The following is a 22404-nucleotide window of genomic DNA, read 5'->3' as shown; positions in this document are numbered from 1 at the left end:
TGTGGACTACAGAAGCTAACATCTTATGGGACAGAACCTGTTTCCGGCCTTCATCTTCTGCTAAGAGGCAGGTCTGAACGCCTCTGTGCACATTCTCTGAAAGAGGAGAGCTTGCGTGCAGAGAGTGCTCTAACTGCTGAATCTCAGGAGAGAGCTAGTCTCCCAGGTCTGCTGGTAGAGGCTAACAGAATCACCTGAGGAACAAGCTCTAACCAGAGACAACTATAACAACTGACTCTAGAGATTACCAGATGGTGAAAGGCAAACATAAGAATCTTACTAACAGAAACCAAGACCACTCACCATCATCAGAATCCACCACTCCCACCTCAGCCAGTCCTGGGCACCCCAACACACCCAAAAAGCTAGACCGGGATTTAAAGGAATATCTCATGATGATGGTAGAAAACATCAAGAAGGACTTTAATAACTCACTTAAAGAAATACAGGAGAACACTGCTAAAGAGTTACAAGTCCTTAAAGAAAAAAAGGAAAACACAACCAAACAGGTAGAAGTCCTTAAAGAAAAACAAGAAAACACATCCAAACAGGTGATGGAAACGAACAAAACCATACTAGACCTAAAAATGAAAATAGACACAATAAAGAAAACCCAAAGTGAGTCAACGATGGAGATAGAAATCCTAGGAAAGAAATCTGGAAACATAGATGTGAGTATCAGCAACAGAATACAAGAAATGGAAGAGAGAATCTCAGGTGCAGAAGATTCCATAGAGAACATCAGCACAACAATCAAAGAAAATGCAAAATGCAAAAAGATCCTAACTCAAAACATCCAGGACACAATGAGAAGACCAAACCTACGAATAATAGGAGTAGATGAGAATGAAGATTTTCAACTTAAAGGGCCAGCAAATATCTTCAACAAAATTATAGAAGAAAACTTCTCAAACCTAAAGAAAGAGATGCCCATGAACATACATGAAGCCTAGAGAACTCCAAATAGACTGGACCAGAAAAGGCCATCCTGGATCTTGGCCTGTAGATCAGGCTAAACTTGAAATTAGAGATTTTGCTCCATCTGTCTCTCATGTGCTGGAATTAAAACTATGTGACACCACTGCCTGGCTACTATGCTGGAATAGCAGAATAATTTAGAAGAATGTGACACAAGGGCCAACACACACATGTAGATACTAATAAGAATGGGAAATACAGTGAATTTTTTTCAGATATTGCCTATGTGTGTTTGGGATTGGGCAGGGTTGAATTAATTTTGTTCTTCAACATGAGTTACAAAGAGTTAAAGGAAAAAGGTATAATTTGGAAAAAATTAAGAATAACAATTCCAGTGTTACATAATTTTCAGATCACCAGTAACTGCTTCAGTAAAACTGCTCTAAAAGGGATAGAGGGGGGAAAAAGAAGCAGTACCAAAGACAGAGGAGGAACGGCAGGAAAGAAAACAAGAAAAGGAGAGAGGTTGAGGAGAACTGAAACAACGCTGCAGCAAAGGCAACAATGAGCTTGCCTACAGTTTATTAAAGACTTCCACCGTTTAAAATTAGTTATATAGAGAGTAAAAAAAAAAAAAAATCAAACAAACAAACAATAAACTGAGCAGATTCTACTGAAATTCTACCAGCTAGAAATAAGCACATAAACATTTTATGTCTTCCAAATTAATATTTGAATTATATACAAATAATGAAGGAATTAAATCAATAGATCTTACCTCAAGACTTATCAATTTTGTGATCAAATTCACATTGCTGCCAAGTTGATACCGAATTTGCCAACTTCAGACAGAAGTGCTGTTCACAGAATCTGTAGTCATAACTAGTCCATGTTGTCAAACTAAGGCTCAAGTTTATATTAGAGTTTAAAATCTTCCTCTGTGACCAAGAAGTGTCTAGGTCTTTGTGGTATCTGATTAAAAAGACAATGTATAATTCTCAAACAAACCTATGGGCATAAAAAGTACAGCAGCAAGGGAGCCCTTGAGACTTCAGAATGTCTCCCTTTAGTTCCCCAACTTGCATAATTCTATAATTTTTAACTTCTTAATTTCTAATTACTCTGTTCCAACTCATCCCCCAAGAATATCTGAGCCAGTGTGAATTCCCTATCTTGTTATCTAGGTCTGTTATATTCTCTCATAATTGGATCATTTTTAAAGCAAGACATCTTCTTGCCCATGATGAAGTCAAGCCCTAAGGACTTGGCTTACTTGGAATCTAGAAAGCCATGCATTTATTCAGATATGTTTCATGTTTGTGTTTCTTTCTCCATGAAACCAAATCTTATTTAGATTATACTAATCACTTATAAACATGTAAATAAATATCTCTAAAGCTTCAGATATTGAGAGAACCAGTACACTTTCTTTGAAAAACATGTTTTCAATGTAATAGAATTTCATCACCCCCTCCTTTCTTTCCTTGCCCCAGTTACCCTCGTTCGAACCCCTCCCATGGTCTCTTCACTCTCAAGTTGATATCCTTTTATTAGAACCAGTACAATTTCTAAGAATCCACCTAAATTGTCTTGGAAGGGAATTGGAAGATTTACAACAAAAATATAAATGCAGATACAAATTCACTATTTAAAGTTATCACATGAATAATATATACTGTGCTCAACTGGAGATGTATATAGTCATGGAGTCTGGCTTTCGTCTCTAGTGTGTATTTGTTATGTATGTGAAAATGTGTGTAAGCCCTTTAAAAAAAAAAAAGTAAAATCAGAATCTCTCAAAAGGAGCCAAGGGTTTCTAGGACCCTGTCTGTTATCCTGACAACAATGGGATTACAAGCAAGTGCCATCACCCCTGCTTTTGACATGTGCTATGGTCCTCTAATTCAATTCTTCAAGCTTGCAAAGCAAGTACTTCACAAAATGAACTATCTCTCTTGCACTTGGGCCTGATTTGCATATGAGAAAATAAAGACAATTTCAGTAGCTGTCAGCTATTGGACCTACAGTGACATCTCAACAATGACAAAGTAAAATAAAAACAATAGGTATTTCCATAATCCCATCTAAGCAAAGACAAAACAATACTGCTGTACAAAAACTGGTCTATTCTTTACAGTTGTTATTGAATATAGCACTCACACACACACACATATATATATGTGTGTGTGTGTGTGTATATATATATATATATATATATATATAGAGAGAGAGAGAGAGAGAGAGAGAGAGGAACAGAAGGAGGGGACTAGGGGATGGGATTCAGGGGCAGCTATGAGTGTGTGTGTAGAGTATCATTCTATACAAATGGAATCAGTCAGAATTGGCTATATTATGCTGAGATGACAAACATTTATACAGCTTTTAGCATGTTAAATTGTACTGTATTATGATCTCATTTACCTATAGATAGTAAGACTATTGACTTTGATCTCACTAAGCAAAAATCAGAGCAGTCCTTACCCACAGCTGAGAAGAAATTAAATGTGAATATATGATCAGACAACAAAGCCTTCTTTTATGTGAAGAGTGTATTCTAGACATCAATGAACAGAATAAATTTTGATAGATATGCTCATTGATTTACAATGTACATATGTACCATATGATCACTCTGCATACTTTTATTGTATATAATCTTTGAGCACTAACCACTCTTTTTAATAAGGACAACATTTAATTGGGGCTGGCTTACAGGTTCAAAGGTTCAGGCTATTATCATCAAGGTGGGAGCACAGCTGTGTCCAAGCAGGCATAGTGCAAGAGGTGAGAGTTCTAGATGTTCATCAGAAGGCGGCTAGAAGACTGGCTCTCAAGGCTAGGAGGAGGGTCTCAAAGCCCATCATCACAGTGACACACTTCCTTCAACAAGCCCATACCTACTCCAACACACTACACCTTCTAATAGTGCTACTTTCTGGGGTAAGCATGTCCAATCACTACAGTATTTGATTCGGAATTTATTATTAATGTGTTTAATCTGCTCAGCATCTAAATGTCATTAAGAAATCAGTCACCATATTTTTGGTGTACTTTAATTTATGACTGTTTTATCTGGCAATCATTGAGCTTCTTTGGTTTACAGTTTTCACCAGATTCATAAATTTTCAAGCATTATTTATTCAAGTATTTATTTTGTTCCTTCATCCTTCCTCCAGTAACTTTAACTGTGTAGACATTGGTCCATTGAGTTCATGTTGCAGCTTTTCTGGTGTTCTGTATATTTTGTTCTTTCTGCCTCTTTGTCTCTAAGTTTCATTTTAAGTGGTCTCTATTCAGGTTCACTAACATTTTCTTCCTCGGTTTTCAATCTACTGTCAATTTCATGCAATGCATTCCATTTCAAGAACAGTAATTGCATATAGAATTGTATTATATTGTGTGTATATGTATGCATGTGTATGTGTGCACACGAATGTGCATACAAGTAGAGACCAGAAGTTTATGTCATGAGTCTTCCTCGACTGCTCTCTGCCTCATTTTCTCTTTAGTGTCATTTTCCTTTTTTAATGTGTCTATCTATGTATTTATGCAGCCAAACTCACCAAACCAGGTCTGAACATCTGGGATCCACATGGTGGAAAGAGAAAACCAACTTCCATTAAGTTGGCTTCTGACCTCCATACACATTCCATATCACAGAATACCACACCATGTACACACACATATGCACACACACACACACACTGTGTACATACTTACATATATATAAGCACTAACCACTTTTAAATAAAAATAAGGAAGAAAGTAGTGAAAAAAATAAATAGGGAAGGGACAAGAGGTACGTTCAATGTGGTGTCTATAATTGTTCTTTATTTTTCCCTTGACACATCAATTGTGGACTCTGTGGAATCTTTTGGGGGAAGAGCTTTGTGGAATCTTTTGGGGGAGTTCCTTTACAGCTATGTACTTTTACCAGCAGTTGTTAATTATGAACAACAATAGATTTCCTCACTATGCTTTCATTTATGCACATAATGAATTTGTACCGTGTTCCCTCCTAGTGCTCTGCTTTTTCCTTTTGTATTCACACTGAGTCCCTTCTCAGCTTGTCTTCTTGTTGCTTTCATGGTTTTCTTCATTTCTTTTCCATTTTCTTTGGTGACCAACAACATTTTATTAGTGTTTGTCACAGGATCTAAAGTGAGGAACAACTTACCAGACCCTGGACTAATTACCAGTAGTTACATCATGTAGAAAATATGTCTCCCTCCCCTAGTGACCATTAAATGCTTGTTGATACTAAAGTAAGAAGCAGGTCTCATGAGTCCTAGCAGCCTAGCCCTACTTGCTGCTACCATTATCTGTCTCTAAGTTCTCAGATGTAGGTGGGACCTCATGCCATTTCTTCAGGTCAGGATATGAATGGGCCTAGTTTTGTGCAGGTCCTGTGTTCATAAACACAACTATTTTGAGATCTACAACGCATTTGTTGAGTAATTCTGCCTTGATTATAACAATGCATTTTTTCAAGGCCTTTTTCCTGAAATCTCTCTCCACAAAATTTTAAATCCTTATATTTATGTCTAAATAATAATTTTTAAAACATTTGTGTGTATGAAATACACACAAAATATAGAAGTAATTTTAAAATTATTTCCTTCCTGGTGATGTATACAATTTGATTTTTATCATTTGAGAATTTTATACATGCATATAAAATGTGTTTTAATCAAATTCATGCCCTACTCCAACTGCATCCAGCATAATTCCTCCCTTATCCTCCTACCACACTTGCTCCTGACTTCATGTTCTCTCCCTGTCTCTCTTTCTGTCTCTGTCCTCTCCCTCTCCCCCATGACACCTCCCTTTGCTAAGTGCACCACTGTGTTCACTTCATGTTGCTTAAATATGCATGTGTATAGGGCCACCACTTTTTGCTCCAACTTTATGTTCTCCTCCTCTCCCTCTCCCTTTCCCTCTCTCCATTTCCATTCTCCTCCCTCCCTCCATTCCTCCCTTCCCCTTCACTCCTCTTCTCTCCTCTCCTCTCCTCTCCTCTTCTCTTCTCTTCTCTTCTCTTCTCTTCTCTTCTCTTCTCTTCTCTTCTCTTCTCTTCTCTTCTCTTCTCTTCTCTTCTCTTCTCTCTCTCTCTCTCTCTCTCTCTCTCTCTCTCTCTCTCCCTTTCTCATGCACTACTGGGTTCACTTCATGTTGCTTTAATGTGTGCATGTAGGGCCATCTACTGGAGCATGGGTAGTATTTCAGGGCCCATATCCTGAAGAAACTTACTCACCCTCCTCTAGCAGCATTCATTTACCAGTAGGTCCAGCTTGGAGTGGGACATTAGGTGCCCATCCCCTATCCATACTAAGACATTCTAAATCTTCAGAAATATTTATATACACCACTTTTAAACTTACATTTTTTCCTATGAAAGTGGTTATACAACTACACACTGTCCTTATCATTCTACTGTTCAAAAAATTATACATGGAACATGAACTATTTAAATACATACACTTGCATGCAATATATGTGTACACATATGCATTATACATATTTGTTTTATAATCATGTATCATATAATATATATCAAATATGTCAAAAGTACTACTTGTCCAACAAAGAGAACTAAAAATTTATTTGTGCTTATACATCTCACGCTGCTATATCATTACCTCTTTCCATTACATTGATTTCTAATGTCCTTTCTCTGGTTGCTTCTCAATGTGCATGAGAAAAATCACATTAATGGTTAAGTAGGTTTCTAGTAAGTACAATGAGTGAATAAGTATTCTTATCAATATCTCTGAGTACATGGTGTTTTTATACTAAGCTGATGTCATGATATTTCAATAATTTCTTAAGGTCATTATCACCACTACCATCAGTCTGTAAGCCACTTAATATATCCATAATGCTTTTGCAGTATGCAGGAATATTCTGCATGTATTCAATTCTAAAAAAAAAAAAAAAAAAAGGAAATTTGGGGAATCTTCTTTGGCATAAATTGCTACTTTCTTCTAACAATAAAATTCATATAGATAATATAACTTTCTTGATTATCAGTATATTCTCTACAAAAGAGGAAACTGTCTTGCATACAGGACCATCTGAAAGATCCAGTATTATTAATGAAATGCTTACAGAAAAAGATTTTCATAAGGATTCCTATATTCCCCATACTTCCTAGAAATATAAAGTGTTTGATTCACAGTTAAATAACATTTTTGGTCACAGTAAGTTTGTCTCTTTCCCAGTTTTCTATGTACTACACACAAAATAACTACTTTCAATAACATTTGAGACAAATACTGGAACAAACTTTGCAAAGTGCTATTGGCTAGTGATCTTTACGGAACAAAATCCTCATTACTCGCTCCCGAATCTGCTTGGTCCTTACCCCATAGATCACAGGATTAAGGGCAGGTGGGACAACCACATAGATATTGGCTAAGAAAATGTGGATATATTGGGGCACATTGTGGCCAAAACGATGTGTCAAGAAGGAGAAAAATGCTGGAGTAAAAAAGGTTAAGATAACACCTATATGAGAACCACAGGTATTGAGAGCCTTGAGCCTGGCCTCCCGGGAGGGCAGGCAGAACACTGCATAGAGGATCCTGACATAGGAGAGAATAATAAGAACCACATCCAGAAGCAAGAGAGCAATGTTGCTAAGACCAAACATGATGTTGACTTTGATGCTGGCACAAGCTAGACGGGCAATGCCCATGTGTTCACAGTAAGTATGAGGAATGATGTGATGGCCACAGTAGGGTAGCCTCAAGAGGAGAAACACCACTGGAAGAACCATGTATAGGCTCCGCAGCACAGCAATACCTGCAATGACCCCAATGACTTTGCTGGTGAGAATGACAGTATATTGAAGGGGCTTACAAATGGCAATGTAGCGGTCAAAGCCCATAGCCAACAGCATAATGCTTTCCATGACCGTGAAGAAGTGGATGAAGAACATCTGAGAAAGGCAACCTCCAAAAGATATTTCCCTGAGATTGAACCAGAAGATGCCCAGCATTTTGGGGATGGTGGCTGTGGTCAGTCCCAGGTCAATGGAATCCAACATGGCTAGGAAGTAGTACATGGGCTCATGAAGACTGTGTTCAGTTTGGATCACAAATAAAACAGCAGCATTTCCCAGAATTGCAATGAGATAGAGAAAACAAAATGGAAATCCAATCCAGATGTGTGCATATTCTAGCCCTGGGATGCCCAGCAGGAGGAAAGAAGAAGGATGGACTTCTGTGACGTTATACAGGGACATTTTCTCAGTCATAGATAGATGCTGTGCTTAATACAAATAAGTTTTAATGTGTGATAAGTATGCTTTCTATTTGTATACTTAGCCTTTTGTCATCATTCCTGATAACATACCAAAATAAACTTGAAATCTCCCGTTTATATTTGTAGAATAAGTAAAACATAATCTTCATTTCATGTGCAAGTTTCCTGAATTTCACACAGCATCAGCTATAGAGCCACCATTACTGCACTGAAATTATGTAAGAACAAGACTGATACAAAGAAGAGGGGCAAGAAGAAATGCAGACTGCAGAGTGGCCAGGAATACATGGAGAGGATGGAATTTCATGTTTGATATACAAAGTTGTGTTACATATGCTTTTGCTTAATATGCATAAGAATTATTCAGGCACCTGTTAGTTTTACCTTTCATTATTTGGAAAGCTAACAGGCTGCCCCCCAATGTTGAGTAAACAATAATGTTTGTGTCTGGTGTTATGTACAGAGTTAATCTGGTTCTCATGGGAGGATAAACAACTTACCTTCCTTTGTTACATTTCATGAAAAAGTTGTGTCGTATAGAATTTCTCTATTTTTCATATTTAGATGAAGAGATGAAGCTGTAGGTGTTTTAATTTTTATCATGAGAAATAAATCATTCATGGTCATTACAACTCTATTACAAAATCTCATCAGGTTTGGAAAGTAAAGTCAATGAGAGGGGAAAATATATTTGATAAAGATAATTTTTTTCATTCTTAACTATGATAAACATGAATTGAAAGATTGTCTTAATATAAAAAAATTATTTGGTCAATGAATAAATAATGTATCCACTGAAAACTCTTTCCAGATATGGACCAGCTATTGGAAGAGAGAGCTACACAATTTTCCAATAGATTTCAACCTATGTCCATGGAAGAGTTAGAAGTACTCAAGATATTTCTGTTTAGCTCCTTCTCTGATTCTATCCCAGTACCATGTTTAATGGATGTTGCTATTACAGTAAGTTCTGAACAAGTAGTATATTACACTTTTGAAGAAAACATGCATGAAGGTCACTGCTGCACTTATTCATAAAATAAACTATTGTATTAATAATGTGGAAGTAATTGACTGTTATGTATAATTGTACAGAAAGAATATATTCAAAACTAACAAGACTTAACTCTTAAAAACTTAAAGGTGTCTACCAGATATGTTTATAAATGTAACATGCTCTGGAATGTTTTTATGTGTGTGGGTAGAGAAAGTGATGGAGGTGTTCTAAAAAGGAATAAGTGTGATCAAATATGTTATAAATTTTAAAAAATAAATTAAGAAGTAGAGTTCTATCTTTGGGCTTACAAAAATTTTAAGGGTTCCAGTGTCTCTTTCTTTAAACATATGATGACACACATATACCTCAAGAGATGTTCATGTGTGGTCTATAAAACCCTGCAGAAATGAAAAATAGTTCATAATTTTAGAAGTTGTTTGAGGAACACTGTGGTCATGTGTATGTGCATGAGTGTATGTAGGTGTGAACATGTGTGTACTACCTAGGCTGCTGATATTAAGGAAATAAAACTAAAATTCTTAAATTTATCACATGTGACATGCAGTTGTAGTTCTATTTTTCATATGATAAGAGCATACACAAAATTATAGTTGGGGAAACATTTTGACAATTCATTCTATCATGTGTTTACAGGGATTCCACAAGTATGTCACCCAGGCAATCTGAAGATAAATTTAGATAAAACTGACCATACACTCCCTCCAGACATACTCTTTATGGGCAAGAAAAATAAAACTCCAAATAGGGATTTTTTTTTAAGTTTCCTTCCATAAACCCCCATTTTTAACATGTACTGAAAATGGTATGGTAGGTTATACACAGAACACTGTGAAGAACAGAAGGGCTTAAGAAAAAGTCCAAGGTAGAAACTGAAAATTTGGGACTGGGAATGTATGCTTATTGATACACACAAGTATCAATAGGCATATATGCACAAATGTACATGAGGGTAGGCATGAAAGTGTGTGTATATACATATATATGCCTCAGATGTTTTCCCTCAGGTACCACCTACACAATATTTTATATTGTATTCATTTTTTATTTTAGTACAAATTCTCTAACTGACCTAGAGCTTACCTGGTAAAATCAGCCAGTTGGCCATCAAGCCCCAAGGATCTAACTTTCTCCACCTCCACAGCCCTGCTATTACAGAGGTGTGCCAAACAATGTCTAGCTATTTCTGTGGGCAGGGGTGGATCAAATTCAGTTCCTCATGCTTTAGAAGTCAAGCTCTTTGCCAACTGATTTATCTACTCTAAGGTATTCCCCACACCAAAGCACTCCAGGTAAAGAAGAAAAGGCATTTTGTTAAAGAAAAAGAATAAGATCCAAGTAGGGGGAATGGAAGCACAATGACTAATCAGTACGTAAAAAAGCAATTTATCGCCCTTTCATTGACCTCAGGGAGACTTAGTAGGCTGATGAGTCTTATGTGACTGGCGTTCAGGGTGATGGCAAAGGCTCTATGGAATAAAAACTGATAACAGCATTGTAGCTACAAACCATAAGACCTTTTTCCTGTGGACATCTAAGGAAAATATTATGTTCTCACACAACCATGTGTCCACTTAGAAACAAGGAGAAGATTAAGCACCTGGGCTTTGTGTTCTGCACCTAGTTCAGCAACTGCGTGCCTAAGTATATATAATAGAATCTGTGCCCTCTCTCAGTTTCCCCTCGGCTTTCTGGGTCCTATTTCATAACTGTTTTTTTTCTAAACAGCCGTCATCGATGATACACTTAAACATAAATTCACTAATTCAAAAACATGTGTTTGGATCCCCTTGATGCCTCTTGAAAACATAGAAGTACAGTTTGTCTCTTCTTGCATGTCAGACTATGAGGATCAGTTACACAAGATCAGAAACAGCAGCTAAATAAAAATCAGACATTGGTACAAAGCCATGTTCAGAAATTTTTTCTTAGTTTTACATGTGAAAATTTGTATGAGCATATCAAAAAGTGTATGCAGGGAAGGAACAGCCTTAGAGGTTGCATGAGTATGTACTTTTTTTCTGCATCTGGTACTTATAATTTCAGAATCCCTCCATCTCCTCCCTTCTATCTGGGCAGGGACCCTTTCTCCGTTTCCCTTAACATTTTTTCTTAGTCTATACACAATGTGACTTACCTTGTTTTCTAAATCACTATGAAATGTCATTCAGGATAATCCTGTGGCACACTCTTTGCTTCCTGAGCAAAAGAGATTTATGCATTTTCCATGGGCCCAATTCCCCTATGAATGCAAACACAGTATCATGGGAAACTTGATAGAGCATAGAGTGGGGCCTCTAAAGAGTTATTCCTCTCAGTTGCTCTCTGTGCACACAAGATACAAGGGCAAGGGGCTATTGTTGCGCCTTTGCTTCCTTTTAATTATCTATGCCTCTACTTGCACTGATACAATATGCTTGAATTATGATTGCAAAATTAACTTTTAAACTCCCAGAACATTTTTGGGATTCTTGCTGCTATCTTTCTATTTATCCTCAGTTTCCACCCTTCACAGAGTCTCTTTCACTCCTTCTGTCGTTTGTTTGCATATGGATAGATTAATCAATTTTTCTTTTAATTTAATTTGTAATTCATTTTTTACACTCCATATTCCACTTCCTGCCCCTTCCCATCAACCCTCTGACTGCTTCAGATCCCACACCTCCTCCACTCCCCCCTCCAACCCACCCTGTCTCCATGTGGAGGTCCCCACCCCCAACCCCTCCTAAAATCTAAACTCCCTGGGGCCTCTGGTCTCTTGAGGGTTAGGTGCATCATCTCTGAATGAACACAGACCTGGAAGTCTTCTACTGTATGTGTGTTGGGGGGGGGCTCATATCAGCTGGTGTAAGCTGTCTGTTTGGTGGTCCAGTGTTTGAAAGCTCTCAGAGATCCAGATTAATTAAGACTGCTGGTTCTCCTATAGAATCACCCTTCTCCTCAGCTTCTTTCAGCCTTCCCTAATTCAACAACAGGGGTCAGCTGCTTCTGACCATTGCTTGGGTCAAATAACTGCATCTGACTCTTTCAGCTGCTTGTTGGGTCTTTCAGAGGGCAGTCATGATAGATCCCTTTTTGTGAGCATTCCATAGCCTTAGTAATAGTGTGAGGCCTTGGGACCTCCCGTTTAGCTGGATCCCAACTTGGGGCTATCACTGGACCTTCTTTTCCTCAGTCTCTTCTCCATTTTCATCCCGGTAATTCTTTCAGACAGAAACAATTATGGGTCTGACTTGCTTCCTGAGCAAAAGAGGTGTGACTAGGGGTTGGCAACCCCATCCCTCACTTGATGTCCTGTCTTCCTGCTGGAGGTGGGCTCTATAAGCTCCCTCTCCCTAGTGTAGAGAATTTCATCAAAGGTCCCTCCCTATGAGTCCTGGGAGTCTCTCACCTCTGAGGTCTCTGTTCATTCTGGGGGGTCCCCCCAACCTCCTATTTCCTGAAGTTGCCTGTTTATATTCTTTCTGCTGGTCCTCAGAGCTTCAGTCCTTTTCCCTAACCCAATACCAGATCAGGTTCCCCTCTATCCTCCGTTGTGTTTCTGTGATAGAACCTGGTTTATCTCAATATATCTCACCAATGATGTACATCTACACACTAGATATTGAAGAATTGCTCATTCTGTGGTGCAGCGACAGTTGTAGCAAGAGACACGTCAACATCCCATGTGCCTCTACATATGTGCCTGGCATAAACACAGATGTAAAAAGAAACTCTGAGAGTGAGTTAAAGGGCCATCTAAAGTGATTGTACACGGAGAAGAAGCACAAAAATCACAAGGGAAGTCATAACAAACATAACAAATTAAGGGAAGGCTCTGAAAGGTAACAAAATTGAACTCTTCCCAAAATAAATCCTTTAAAAATGATGGAAGAAATTAGAAGTATCAAACATTGCAAGTGATAATAAAAATCGATGGCTCTAACTTTTTTGCCAGACTTTAAAAAGTATAATGATAATTAAAGATTCTATGAATTAATAATACACAATACTTTGATGACTATGTGTATTATAAGTAAATGATTATAGTCAAGGCAATCAACAAGGAGATTACCTTAGATTTGTCAATTTGAGAGTAGTAAGATATACTCTCTGCAAGTAATACACATCATTGTAGTAATCATCACTCTATTCAAATAATCTCCAAAACATAGCCATTCCCTGTAACCAACATGTTACATCTTTTTATCTTCATTTTCCAAACCCTATTCACACCCTAGCTTCTTGAAATTAGCATTATTGTAATTCCTTATAGGAATTACATAGCTTTTAAGCACATAGTTGAGACCTTAGAGTGACTTTCTGTGCTTGGCTCACTTCACTGAAGATAGCTTCTTTCAGTCTATCTATGTTCCCACACCTGACTGAATATGTTCTTGGTGGGTTGTCTCCAATGGAAGGCCATAGATACACTACTATATAGTTATTGTCAACTGCTCTTGATTTTGAGGTATGGAAAGAGTAAGTTTGAAGGAGTGGGGAGAGAGTTGAATGTGATCAAAATGCATTTTATGAGAGTCTCAAAGAACTAATAGACAATGAGAACAGGGAAGTTTATATACTTGTTGGTATAATAAATATCTTCTTTTGAGAAATAGCCCAATGTCCTTTGCATAGTTTTCATCTTATATCTTAGGATTGTCTACCTCTATTAGATATTAACCTTTATGATCTATGTGGTAGTGCCCTCGATTACTCCTTTCACAAAGCCTTTTATCTGTTCTTGCTTTCTCACCTGTGCTTCTGGTATCAATTAAAAAAAAAAACTAATAGCCAGAAACAATGCCAATAATCTTCTTAGGGTTTGGGAAGATTGTTGGGCAGTTGTAGCTCTTATAGAGTACTTGAGTTTGCTTCCACTCACCCACATGACATCTCACATCCACCCTAACCCCAGCTCTGACATACATGCAACCTATATCTATACAATCCTCAGCAAGTTCATTAATACAAATATGAGGACTATTAAAAATCCCAAATTAGTTATAAGGATCCAAGAAGGCCAAATAAGAAAGGTAAAGAAAGATGCTCCTAGACAGCATCTCAACTACAACAGAAACACAAAATGAATGTGGACATCCCAGTTATGATTGACCAAAGCATACCTCACTCCCATGCCCTGCTGCAGTAGTTGTTGTAAAAATTAATAGGGTAAAAGGAACATACTGAATGTGTGTCTATGGCATACCTTACTAATCTGGTCAACTAACAGAATCATACATTAGATAAAAGACAACAGTATTCACAATATTGAAGCTATGGTGACTAGGTGCTCATAACCCACTGAATAGATAAAGAAATGTGGTGTGTGTGTGTGTACCTTGAGGTGTTATTTGGTGATAAGACTACAGTTACATTATTTTCTGGAAAGTATATGCAACTTGAGACTATCATATTACATGAAACAAACCAGACCCAGAAAGACTAAAATAGGATTTTTCCTCTCAGTTCTGAATTTAAGATGTTATATACTTTATGTTTGAGTGTGTGTGTGTGTGTGTGTGTGTGTGTGTGAGAGAGAGAGAGAGAGAGAGAGAGAGAGAGAGAGAGAGAGACATCAAAACGTAAGTAAGACTATAGGAAACAAACTAGTAGGAGTGGGCATAAACGTAGAAAGAATGAAGAAGCTATGAAAGATTAGTTCGGATCAAATACGTGGCACACTTTAAAGAGATTTTAATGAAAGCCAATAAATATAATAAATATTGAAAATAAAGATACATCAAGAAAGATAAAATCAAAACAAAAATTATAGTGCTCAACAGAGTGTAATGCTGGTGTAAGGAAAAGAGACATACAAGAATCAGAACTTGCAGTAGAGCACTCTAGGTAACATCTCACTATTATACGAGCTATCCAGAATGAACTAATTAATAAATTCATAAAGACAGAAAACAGACTAATGTTTCCTAGGAACTGGATGAAAGGAGAGATGACTACGGAAGTGATGCTTAATGACACCAGTGTTTGCTTTTGGAAAGATGAAAAAATGTTGGATTCAGATAGCAGTTATAATAACACAGCATTGTGACTGCTCTATGGGCCACTGAACTGCAGACTTTAAAATGGTAAGTTTTATGATATATGTATTTTATAAAGATGAAAATGCTGCTGCTGTGTATAAATTTTCAAGAGTCCAAAGTGGATAAAGCAGGCACTATACAGACTGGAGGAGAGGGGACTGGGAAGCAAGAGAGAAAACAAAAGATGAAATGAGACTTGCCTAAATGATATATGGAATAACAAAAAAAAGGCAATTAATCAAATACAGGGAAACTGTTCACTGAGTGAGCACAGAGTGACTCTTCACCTGGTAGAATGACTAAAGGGAATTACTGTTCACTTCATTAGAAAGACACTGGCATCTAGAGACATTATTACTAACCACCTGCTCCAGAACTTGAGTACACACACACACACACACACACACACACACACACTTTGTTAATATCTACCCAAGTATATTAAGATATTAAAGGCTTCTTTTAAGCCACATATCTATATTTGAAAACTGAATACACAATTGTTACATGACTCGCTGAGAAAGAGAGGAATCTTGGTAAGTTTTTGCAACATATGATTAGAATTTAGAAATGAGTTAAGATTTAGGATATATATGCAACTTTCAAGGAGTAAATGCGTAATTAGAAAAGAATAAAAAGCAAAGAAACATCTATTCATGGATGAAAATACATAAGGCTTATAGCAAAGTGGTGAACATAGTGTCGTGTATTAATAGTGTAAGGCAAGAATAATGAGAAAGACATTAGAAAGAAAATAATTTATTATCCACATTACTTAAAAGATACATAATTTCACTGATTTAAATCAATTATAGACATCACTGTGCATTTATCTACCAGAAACAGAAACTCAGGACACAATGTAACATGACTATGTTCAGTAAGTTGAGAATAGAATCAGGATCTGAATCTGCAACATAGTCTAATATCACCATATATCTGCAATTTGACTTAGTTTTCTTATATTTTCTATCTTTAGTGACATGATAAGTGATATACTGAGAAAAAACCCACAATAGTTAAAGGACAAAGAAGTACATTTTAGCTCTTTACATTTAAAGAGAGTTCACAATACTTTGACATAGGAGGAGGCACAAAATATGGATGAGCTATTTGGTCTCTCTTCATTCTTCATATTTCAGAGGGATTAAGCTAATTTAGAGCTAGTTGTTGGAACTTGTAATTAAGTACAAGATAAGCAGATGGGACATAAGGTCAAATCCCAGATACTACAGCAGCAGCAGGAAGTGCTCTGGGACCTACATCTGCAAGCCTGTCATAAAGAATTTTGATTTGCAGAGAGTGCACTTCTTCATTACCCTGGGCTTCCAGGAGGCAATCTTCATGCATTTGCTCAAAGAGCTGGAAATGACATGTCATTCTGGAGAGTGCAGTCAGGCTACAGAATTAAATACATTGTATGAACTACTGAAAGAATTAACAAAATAGATCTTCTTAAAGAAAACTGTCCAGGAACTGTGTGGAGAATATTTTGTATATCAAGTGGCACCAATCAACATGGAGAGTAGCAAATATAATGCCACGTTGCCATGGAGTAAGCAAGCAGTCATGCTCATGGAATGAGGCCACAATAAAAATGCCTGGGGAAGCTTCCTTAGAGGGTAATGTGCCTCCATGCTCACTGTCACACAATGTCAGCATAGTGCATCCCAGCTCCATGAGAGGACAGTGGATGCCTCACGTTTCTAAACCTCACAGGCTTTCCTCAGCCTGTGTCTAAGTGTAGTCCACAGCTTTTCCCTGTAAGAAACTGTATGCATGAGTCTAGTAACTTTGGGTGATTTTATGAGTCCATCTAGTACATTCTTGAGGTAAAGACAGTTTGGGAGAGTTGAGTCTGACGATGTTAGAAGTGAGGGTAGACATGAGTTCTGTGACCTAAAATTCTGCCCTTTAGTGCCATGATTTGATGCTATGTATTTTAAACTGAAAGTCAGCAGGTTCTTTCTTATAAAGAAGCTTCACAGGGGGAGGATGTTTTATGGACATCCCTTTACTTTTGCTGCCCATCTTAAATTCTTATCCAAGACTACTTTGTTTTTAAATAACCAGATCCAATGAGACATGTGGGTCTGCTTGAAACTCTCTATTTGGCACCTCTGTCTTTTCCTACTCTTTAATTTATTCACTTTTTGAGCACTAAACACACTGTTATACTTCTCATGGCTTTATTAAAGAATATAATAATCTAAATCATGCACACTTCTTTTCCTTAGAGGAAATTGTGTATAATCTATTCTTCTTCAGACCCATTTCATCCCCCTCTTTTTATACTGCTTCTATTCACAAATTTACAAAGAAAGATTTAAAATATGTCAAATCTTTAATTTCAAATTTTCAGAAATCTTGGCCCTTGTGTTTATTGGCATGAGAAATAGCAGCAACTTACTAAAACACTTCTCTGTGAAACCAGATGCAGGAGACTGCTTGTCAACAAATTATAACTATATGATACAACATAGGTAATAAGGAGAGATGCAATGTTTTTCAGTAGTAGATATCAAATGACATCTATTATTATTATAATACTTATCAGTTTTTTATCTCCTCTTCATATATATAGCCCCTGAAAAGAGGGGAGTTCACTTCCTTCCTTACTGTGAACACTAGTTTTAAAGGCAGCACAGCTCAGCTTCTCACATTTTCAGTGTAGGTGAAAAATAGCACTTGGATAATTTGTTCAGAGTTAAAGAAAAGGGAAAGAGTCAAAGGCGTTGGGAAAGATGTATTTTTAATATCAACACTTTGTTTGAAGACTCTTCAAATTTTTATAGATCTCATAAAGCCTGGATGAACTGCCGCATAGACACTAGCAATCGCCTTTAAACCATGCCCACCATCAACCTTCTTCTGAATGCCCCCAGCAATATCACTGAGGCTCACCCTCTTTCTTTCCTGTTGCTGGGGATTCCGGGGCTGGAAGCTACACAGTTCTGGCTTGGTTTTCCCTTCTGTGTCGTGTATCTGACCGCTCTTGTTGGAAACCTCATCATTCTGTTCGTTATATGGACTGACAGGACCCTTCATCAACCCATGTTCTACTTTTTGGCTATGCTGTCTGTGATTGACTTAAGTCTCTCTACTGCTACCATCCCCAAGATGTTGGGCATCTTCTGGTTCAGCCTGCAGGAGCTGTGCTTTGCATGCTGTGTTGCTCAAGTCTTTTTTATCCATTTTTTCACAGTCATGGAGAGCATCGTACTTCTCGCCATGGGCTTTGATCGCTATGTGGCTATTTGCAACCCTCTCAGGTACACCACAATCCTCACCAACAGAATCATCGTTGTGATTGCTGTCCTCGTGGTTATAAGAAGCCTATGTATGATTGTCCCCATCATTTTTCTCCTCCTGAGACTGCCTTACTGTGGACATAGAATTATTCCACATACCTACTGTGAGCACATGGGCGTGGCGCGACTAGCCTGTGCCAGCATCAGAGCCAATATCTACTTTGGTCTTGGGAATATTTCAATTTTGTTTCTGGATGTGTTTCTTATTATCGTTTCCTATGCTAGGATCTTATATGCTGTCTTTCATCTTCCTTCTCAAGATGCTCGCCTAAAGGCTCTTAATACGTGTAGCTCCCATATCTGTGTCATCTTAGCCTTCTTTGGCCCAGCTCTTTTCTCCTTTCTTACTCATCGCTTCGGTCACAACATCCCTCAGTATATTCATATCCTCCTGGCTAATCTCTATGTAGTCATTCCTCCTGCCCTCAACCCAGTCATTTATGGAATCAGGACCAAGCAGATCCAGCAGAGGGTAAAGAATCTTTTTGTTTAAGGAGATTGATCATAGCTGATGCCCTTCTTATAGCGATTATAATATTTATGATACAGGAGGCTTCACAGATATAAATGACATGAAATCTAAAAATTCAATCCAAAATAAAAACAATGTAACAGTGGATCAGAAAACAGCACTACATTCTGAGGAATAAACAATGACAAAGTCCAAATCTTCACTCTTGCCAACTACTAGAGGACCCTTCTGCTTTCAAATTCCTGGCTTCTTCCCTGCTTCCTGTGTGATCACCAATGATGAAAAAGTAAAGTTAGCATAAAAAGAACCTAGACAGATTATTTCCATTATATAAATGGGCTTAGAGTTCAGACTCATGTAATAGGCAGGCTCTCAGTCCACAAGGACGTAATACTGCACAAAAGGGAACCTTATCAAACCAGGTAACCAGCAAAGAGAAGGTGCAAAACAGGCAAATATATACAGAGAGAGGCAAAACAAAGCAGAAACAGTAGTGGTGATATCAGATAAATATGAAGCCAGCCAAATATATACAAGAAATAGTGGTAGATAAGAAAAAAGGGCAGAAAAATTATATCCAGGAGGAATATCTAATGACCAAATAACTCAGCAAATAACTGTATTGAATAATATTCTCTATAGAAACTTTCAGATACATAAGGCAAAATTAGAGGTTTAGTAGGTTATTATAGCTTTCAATAAAACTAATGACCAAAAAATAAATAATAGTGTATATAAGAAGCTTAACCATAACGAAGACTTAACTTACAAATGTACAGCAGACTTTCTTTTTCTTGTAATTTCATTTTTTATTTTATTAGATATTTTCTTTATTTGCATTTCAAATGTTATCCCCTTTCCTAGTTTCCCCTCCAAAAATCCCCTATCTTCTTCCCCACCCCTGCTCCCCAGCCCACCCACTCTCATTCCTGGTCCTGGCATTCCCCTATACTAGGGCATAGAGCCTTCACAGGACCAAGGGCCTCTCCTCCCATTGATGACCAACTAGGCCATCCCCTGCTACATATATAGCTAGAGCCACAAGTTCCACCATGTGTTTTCTTTGATTGGTTGTATAGTTCCAAGGAGCTCTAGGGGTACTGGTTAGTTCATATTGATGTTCCTTCTATGGGGCTTAAGTCTCCTTCAGCTCCCTGGGTATTTCTCTGGCTCCTTCACTGGGGACCTTGTGCTCCATCCAATGGATCATTGTGAGCATCCACTTCTGTATTTGCCAGGCACTGGCAGAGCCTTGCAGGAAACAGCTATATCAGGATCCTGTCAGCAAAATCTTGTTGGCATCTGCAATAGTGACTAGGTTTGGTGGTTGTTTATGGCATGGATCACCAAGTGGGGCAGTCTCTGGATGGTTGTTCCTTCAGGCTCTTCAGCAGACTTTCTAACTACACCCAAAACTTCTATTCTTCAGATTTTCAAAACATTTACAAAATATGCTATACCATGGATAAACCCAGTCTGTACATTTTCCAGTGTGATTTCTGAATATGCACAGGCCCTCTTCTAATTTCATGCCACAAACATCAGCTCTTGTCAGGTGTTTTAAAAAATAAAATAATATTGTCCTGAAAAAAATTGATGAGAGATAATTTGTTCAATGAATGGATGTCTAACAGAACTTTCATGTATAATAAAGTTTAAGTATAATAAAATAAAATAAAGTAATAAGATGAATTATTTAATTTTGCTAATATTGAGCATCAGGCTCTCACTGTGTAGCCCAGACTGACTGCTAACCTGAAATCTTTATGCCTCAGCCTCCCTTGTGACTGGTATGATATATATATATATATATATATATATATATCACATACAAACCATCTTTGGTGGTGGTGATAGCTATTAAAGGTATGTTGTATCCTCTATTGAAACTTGGCAGAATATGTCATTCAACCGCAAGTTTTAAGGAAGAGTGATTTAATTTGCTGAAAGAAGTTCTTATTGTTAGAGCTGTCAAGTTCTAGGTCTCTTGCAGATAATAATATTTCTTTCATAGTGATGTTAAATATAGGACTTGCAGTCATGATGAAAGTAGATTTAGACTTAGGTAAGGTCATGTAAATAATGAGGGGACTAGGCAGTCAGGTGCAATTTAGTCACATGAGAACAAGAATGCATGTCTGTGTTCTGAGTATTGAACTCAATGACTCTCACCAGAGAAATGTGTAAAACTTTTAAAAAAGATGTTCATGAACTTCAAAAGATAATAGAAACAAGAGCAGAAATAATTTTGTGGAAAAATCTTAAAGTCTTGCAGTATGAAAATAAATATAAGAAACAGCCAAGTAAATAAGCTATACATCCCTGAATTTCACAACTGGCAGGCAAAAATGCAGGATGACAAGTTGCTATAAAGATCTTAAGTAAAATAATGTTCAAGCATAGATAAAGTCAAATTTAATTTTGAAAGTTACCATAGCATTCACCTTACCCAGTTGTATAACTCTACTAATGATTTCTACTAATTTAAGATATGAATATTTTCAAATTGTAATTAATACAGTAAACTTCAGGGATAAGAATAAACATGAAAGAATTAATGAACATGATAATTAAGTGCATAGTCATCAACTTGATTGTACATATATTATCTGCTTCAATATTCTTTACCCTGAAACTATCACTACATCTACTTGATGGCTGAGTATGGCTGAGTATTTGAGACAAAGATCTCTCTAAAATCCAACGTGAAGATTTTGTTTTTGGACCAGGATTTCCTTCTGACCTCCTTTAAAAATACATTGAAATGAAGAATAGGTTAAGAATAAAGTATTTAAGTATATATTATTACAAGGAAACTCAGAACAATCCAAAATGAGCTTCATATATGAATGTGGTAAGTTTTACTCATTTTCATTTTCATAACCCTCTTTCATGCCACCTCCCTCTTCTACTAAAACATTTATTCATCCCAAGAAATCCCCTCCAATTTCAAGTTATTTGTGGGTGAACCACTTGTGTGCACATTTATGCCCATGCGTGTGTGTGTGTGTGTGTGTGTGTGTATGTGTTTCATTGAGTTTAAGATGTTCATATGAGCATGTATGGGAAATAACATCCTAAATATGCATTATTTTTACATTTCCCTCTAAGTTATTTCTCTATTTTATTGTGAATGTTTTCTTACCATCATTTGTCCATTTGTTCTTATCAAGCTAGAATATATATATATACATATATGAATCTTATTAGTTACCTTATACATTACTGCAATAGAATACCTGACCAAATAACTTTAAAAAGAATTTGGGCTTTGTATTTCCAGAAAAATATGTCCATTATGGAGGAAAAGTCATGGAGACAGGAGCTGGAAGTTGGCCGGTCACAATGTCCCAGTAGTCAGGAGTCAGAGAGCAAACATAAATAGGTTTTGAGTATAAA

The 22404-nt window shown here is 37.1% G+C and overlaps 2 protein-coding genes across 2 annotated transcripts; one reads left to right on the top strand and one right to left on the bottom strand.

The window, feature by feature from the left end:
• Positions 1-7222: 7222 nt before the first annotated feature.
• Positions 7223-8176, bottom strand: LOC110298552 (olfactory receptor 52E8). Its single transcript, XM_021167873.2, has one exon. The coding sequence runs from the start codon at positions 8174-8176 to the stop codon at positions 7223-7225; it is 954 nt and encodes a 317-aa protein (XP_021023532.2).
• A 9896-nt stretch (positions 8177-18072) lies between these two features.
• LOC110298636 (olfactory receptor 52E8-like) lies at positions 18073-19026 on the top strand. Its single transcript, XM_021167998.1, has one exon. It carries the CDS (start codon positions 18073-18075, stop codon positions 19024-19026), a length of 954 nt encoding a protein of 317 aa, XP_021023657.1.
• The last annotated feature ends 3378 nt before the right edge of the window (positions 19027-22404 follow it).

The sequence above is a fragment of the Mus caroli genome, unplaced genomic scaffold (assembly GCF_978045245.1).
Source record: "Mus caroli unplaced genomic scaffold, Mus_caroli_1 scaffold_8, whole genome shotgun sequence".
NCBI classification, from domain to species: domain Eukaryota; kingdom Metazoa; phylum Chordata; class Mammalia; order Rodentia; family Muridae; genus Mus; species Mus caroli.
This window is presented reverse-complemented; position numbering and strand designations above follow the sequence as displayed.

Excerpts from the sequence above, each read along its gene's own strand:
- LOC110298636 (XM_021167998.1), top strand. The coding sequence starts at position 18,073 with ATGCCCACCATCAACCTTCTTCTGAATGCCCCCAGCAATATCACTGAG.
- LOC110298552 (XM_021167873.2), bottom strand. The coding sequence starts at position 8,176 with ATGACTGAGAAAATGTCCCTGTATAACGTCACAGAAGTCCATCCTTCT.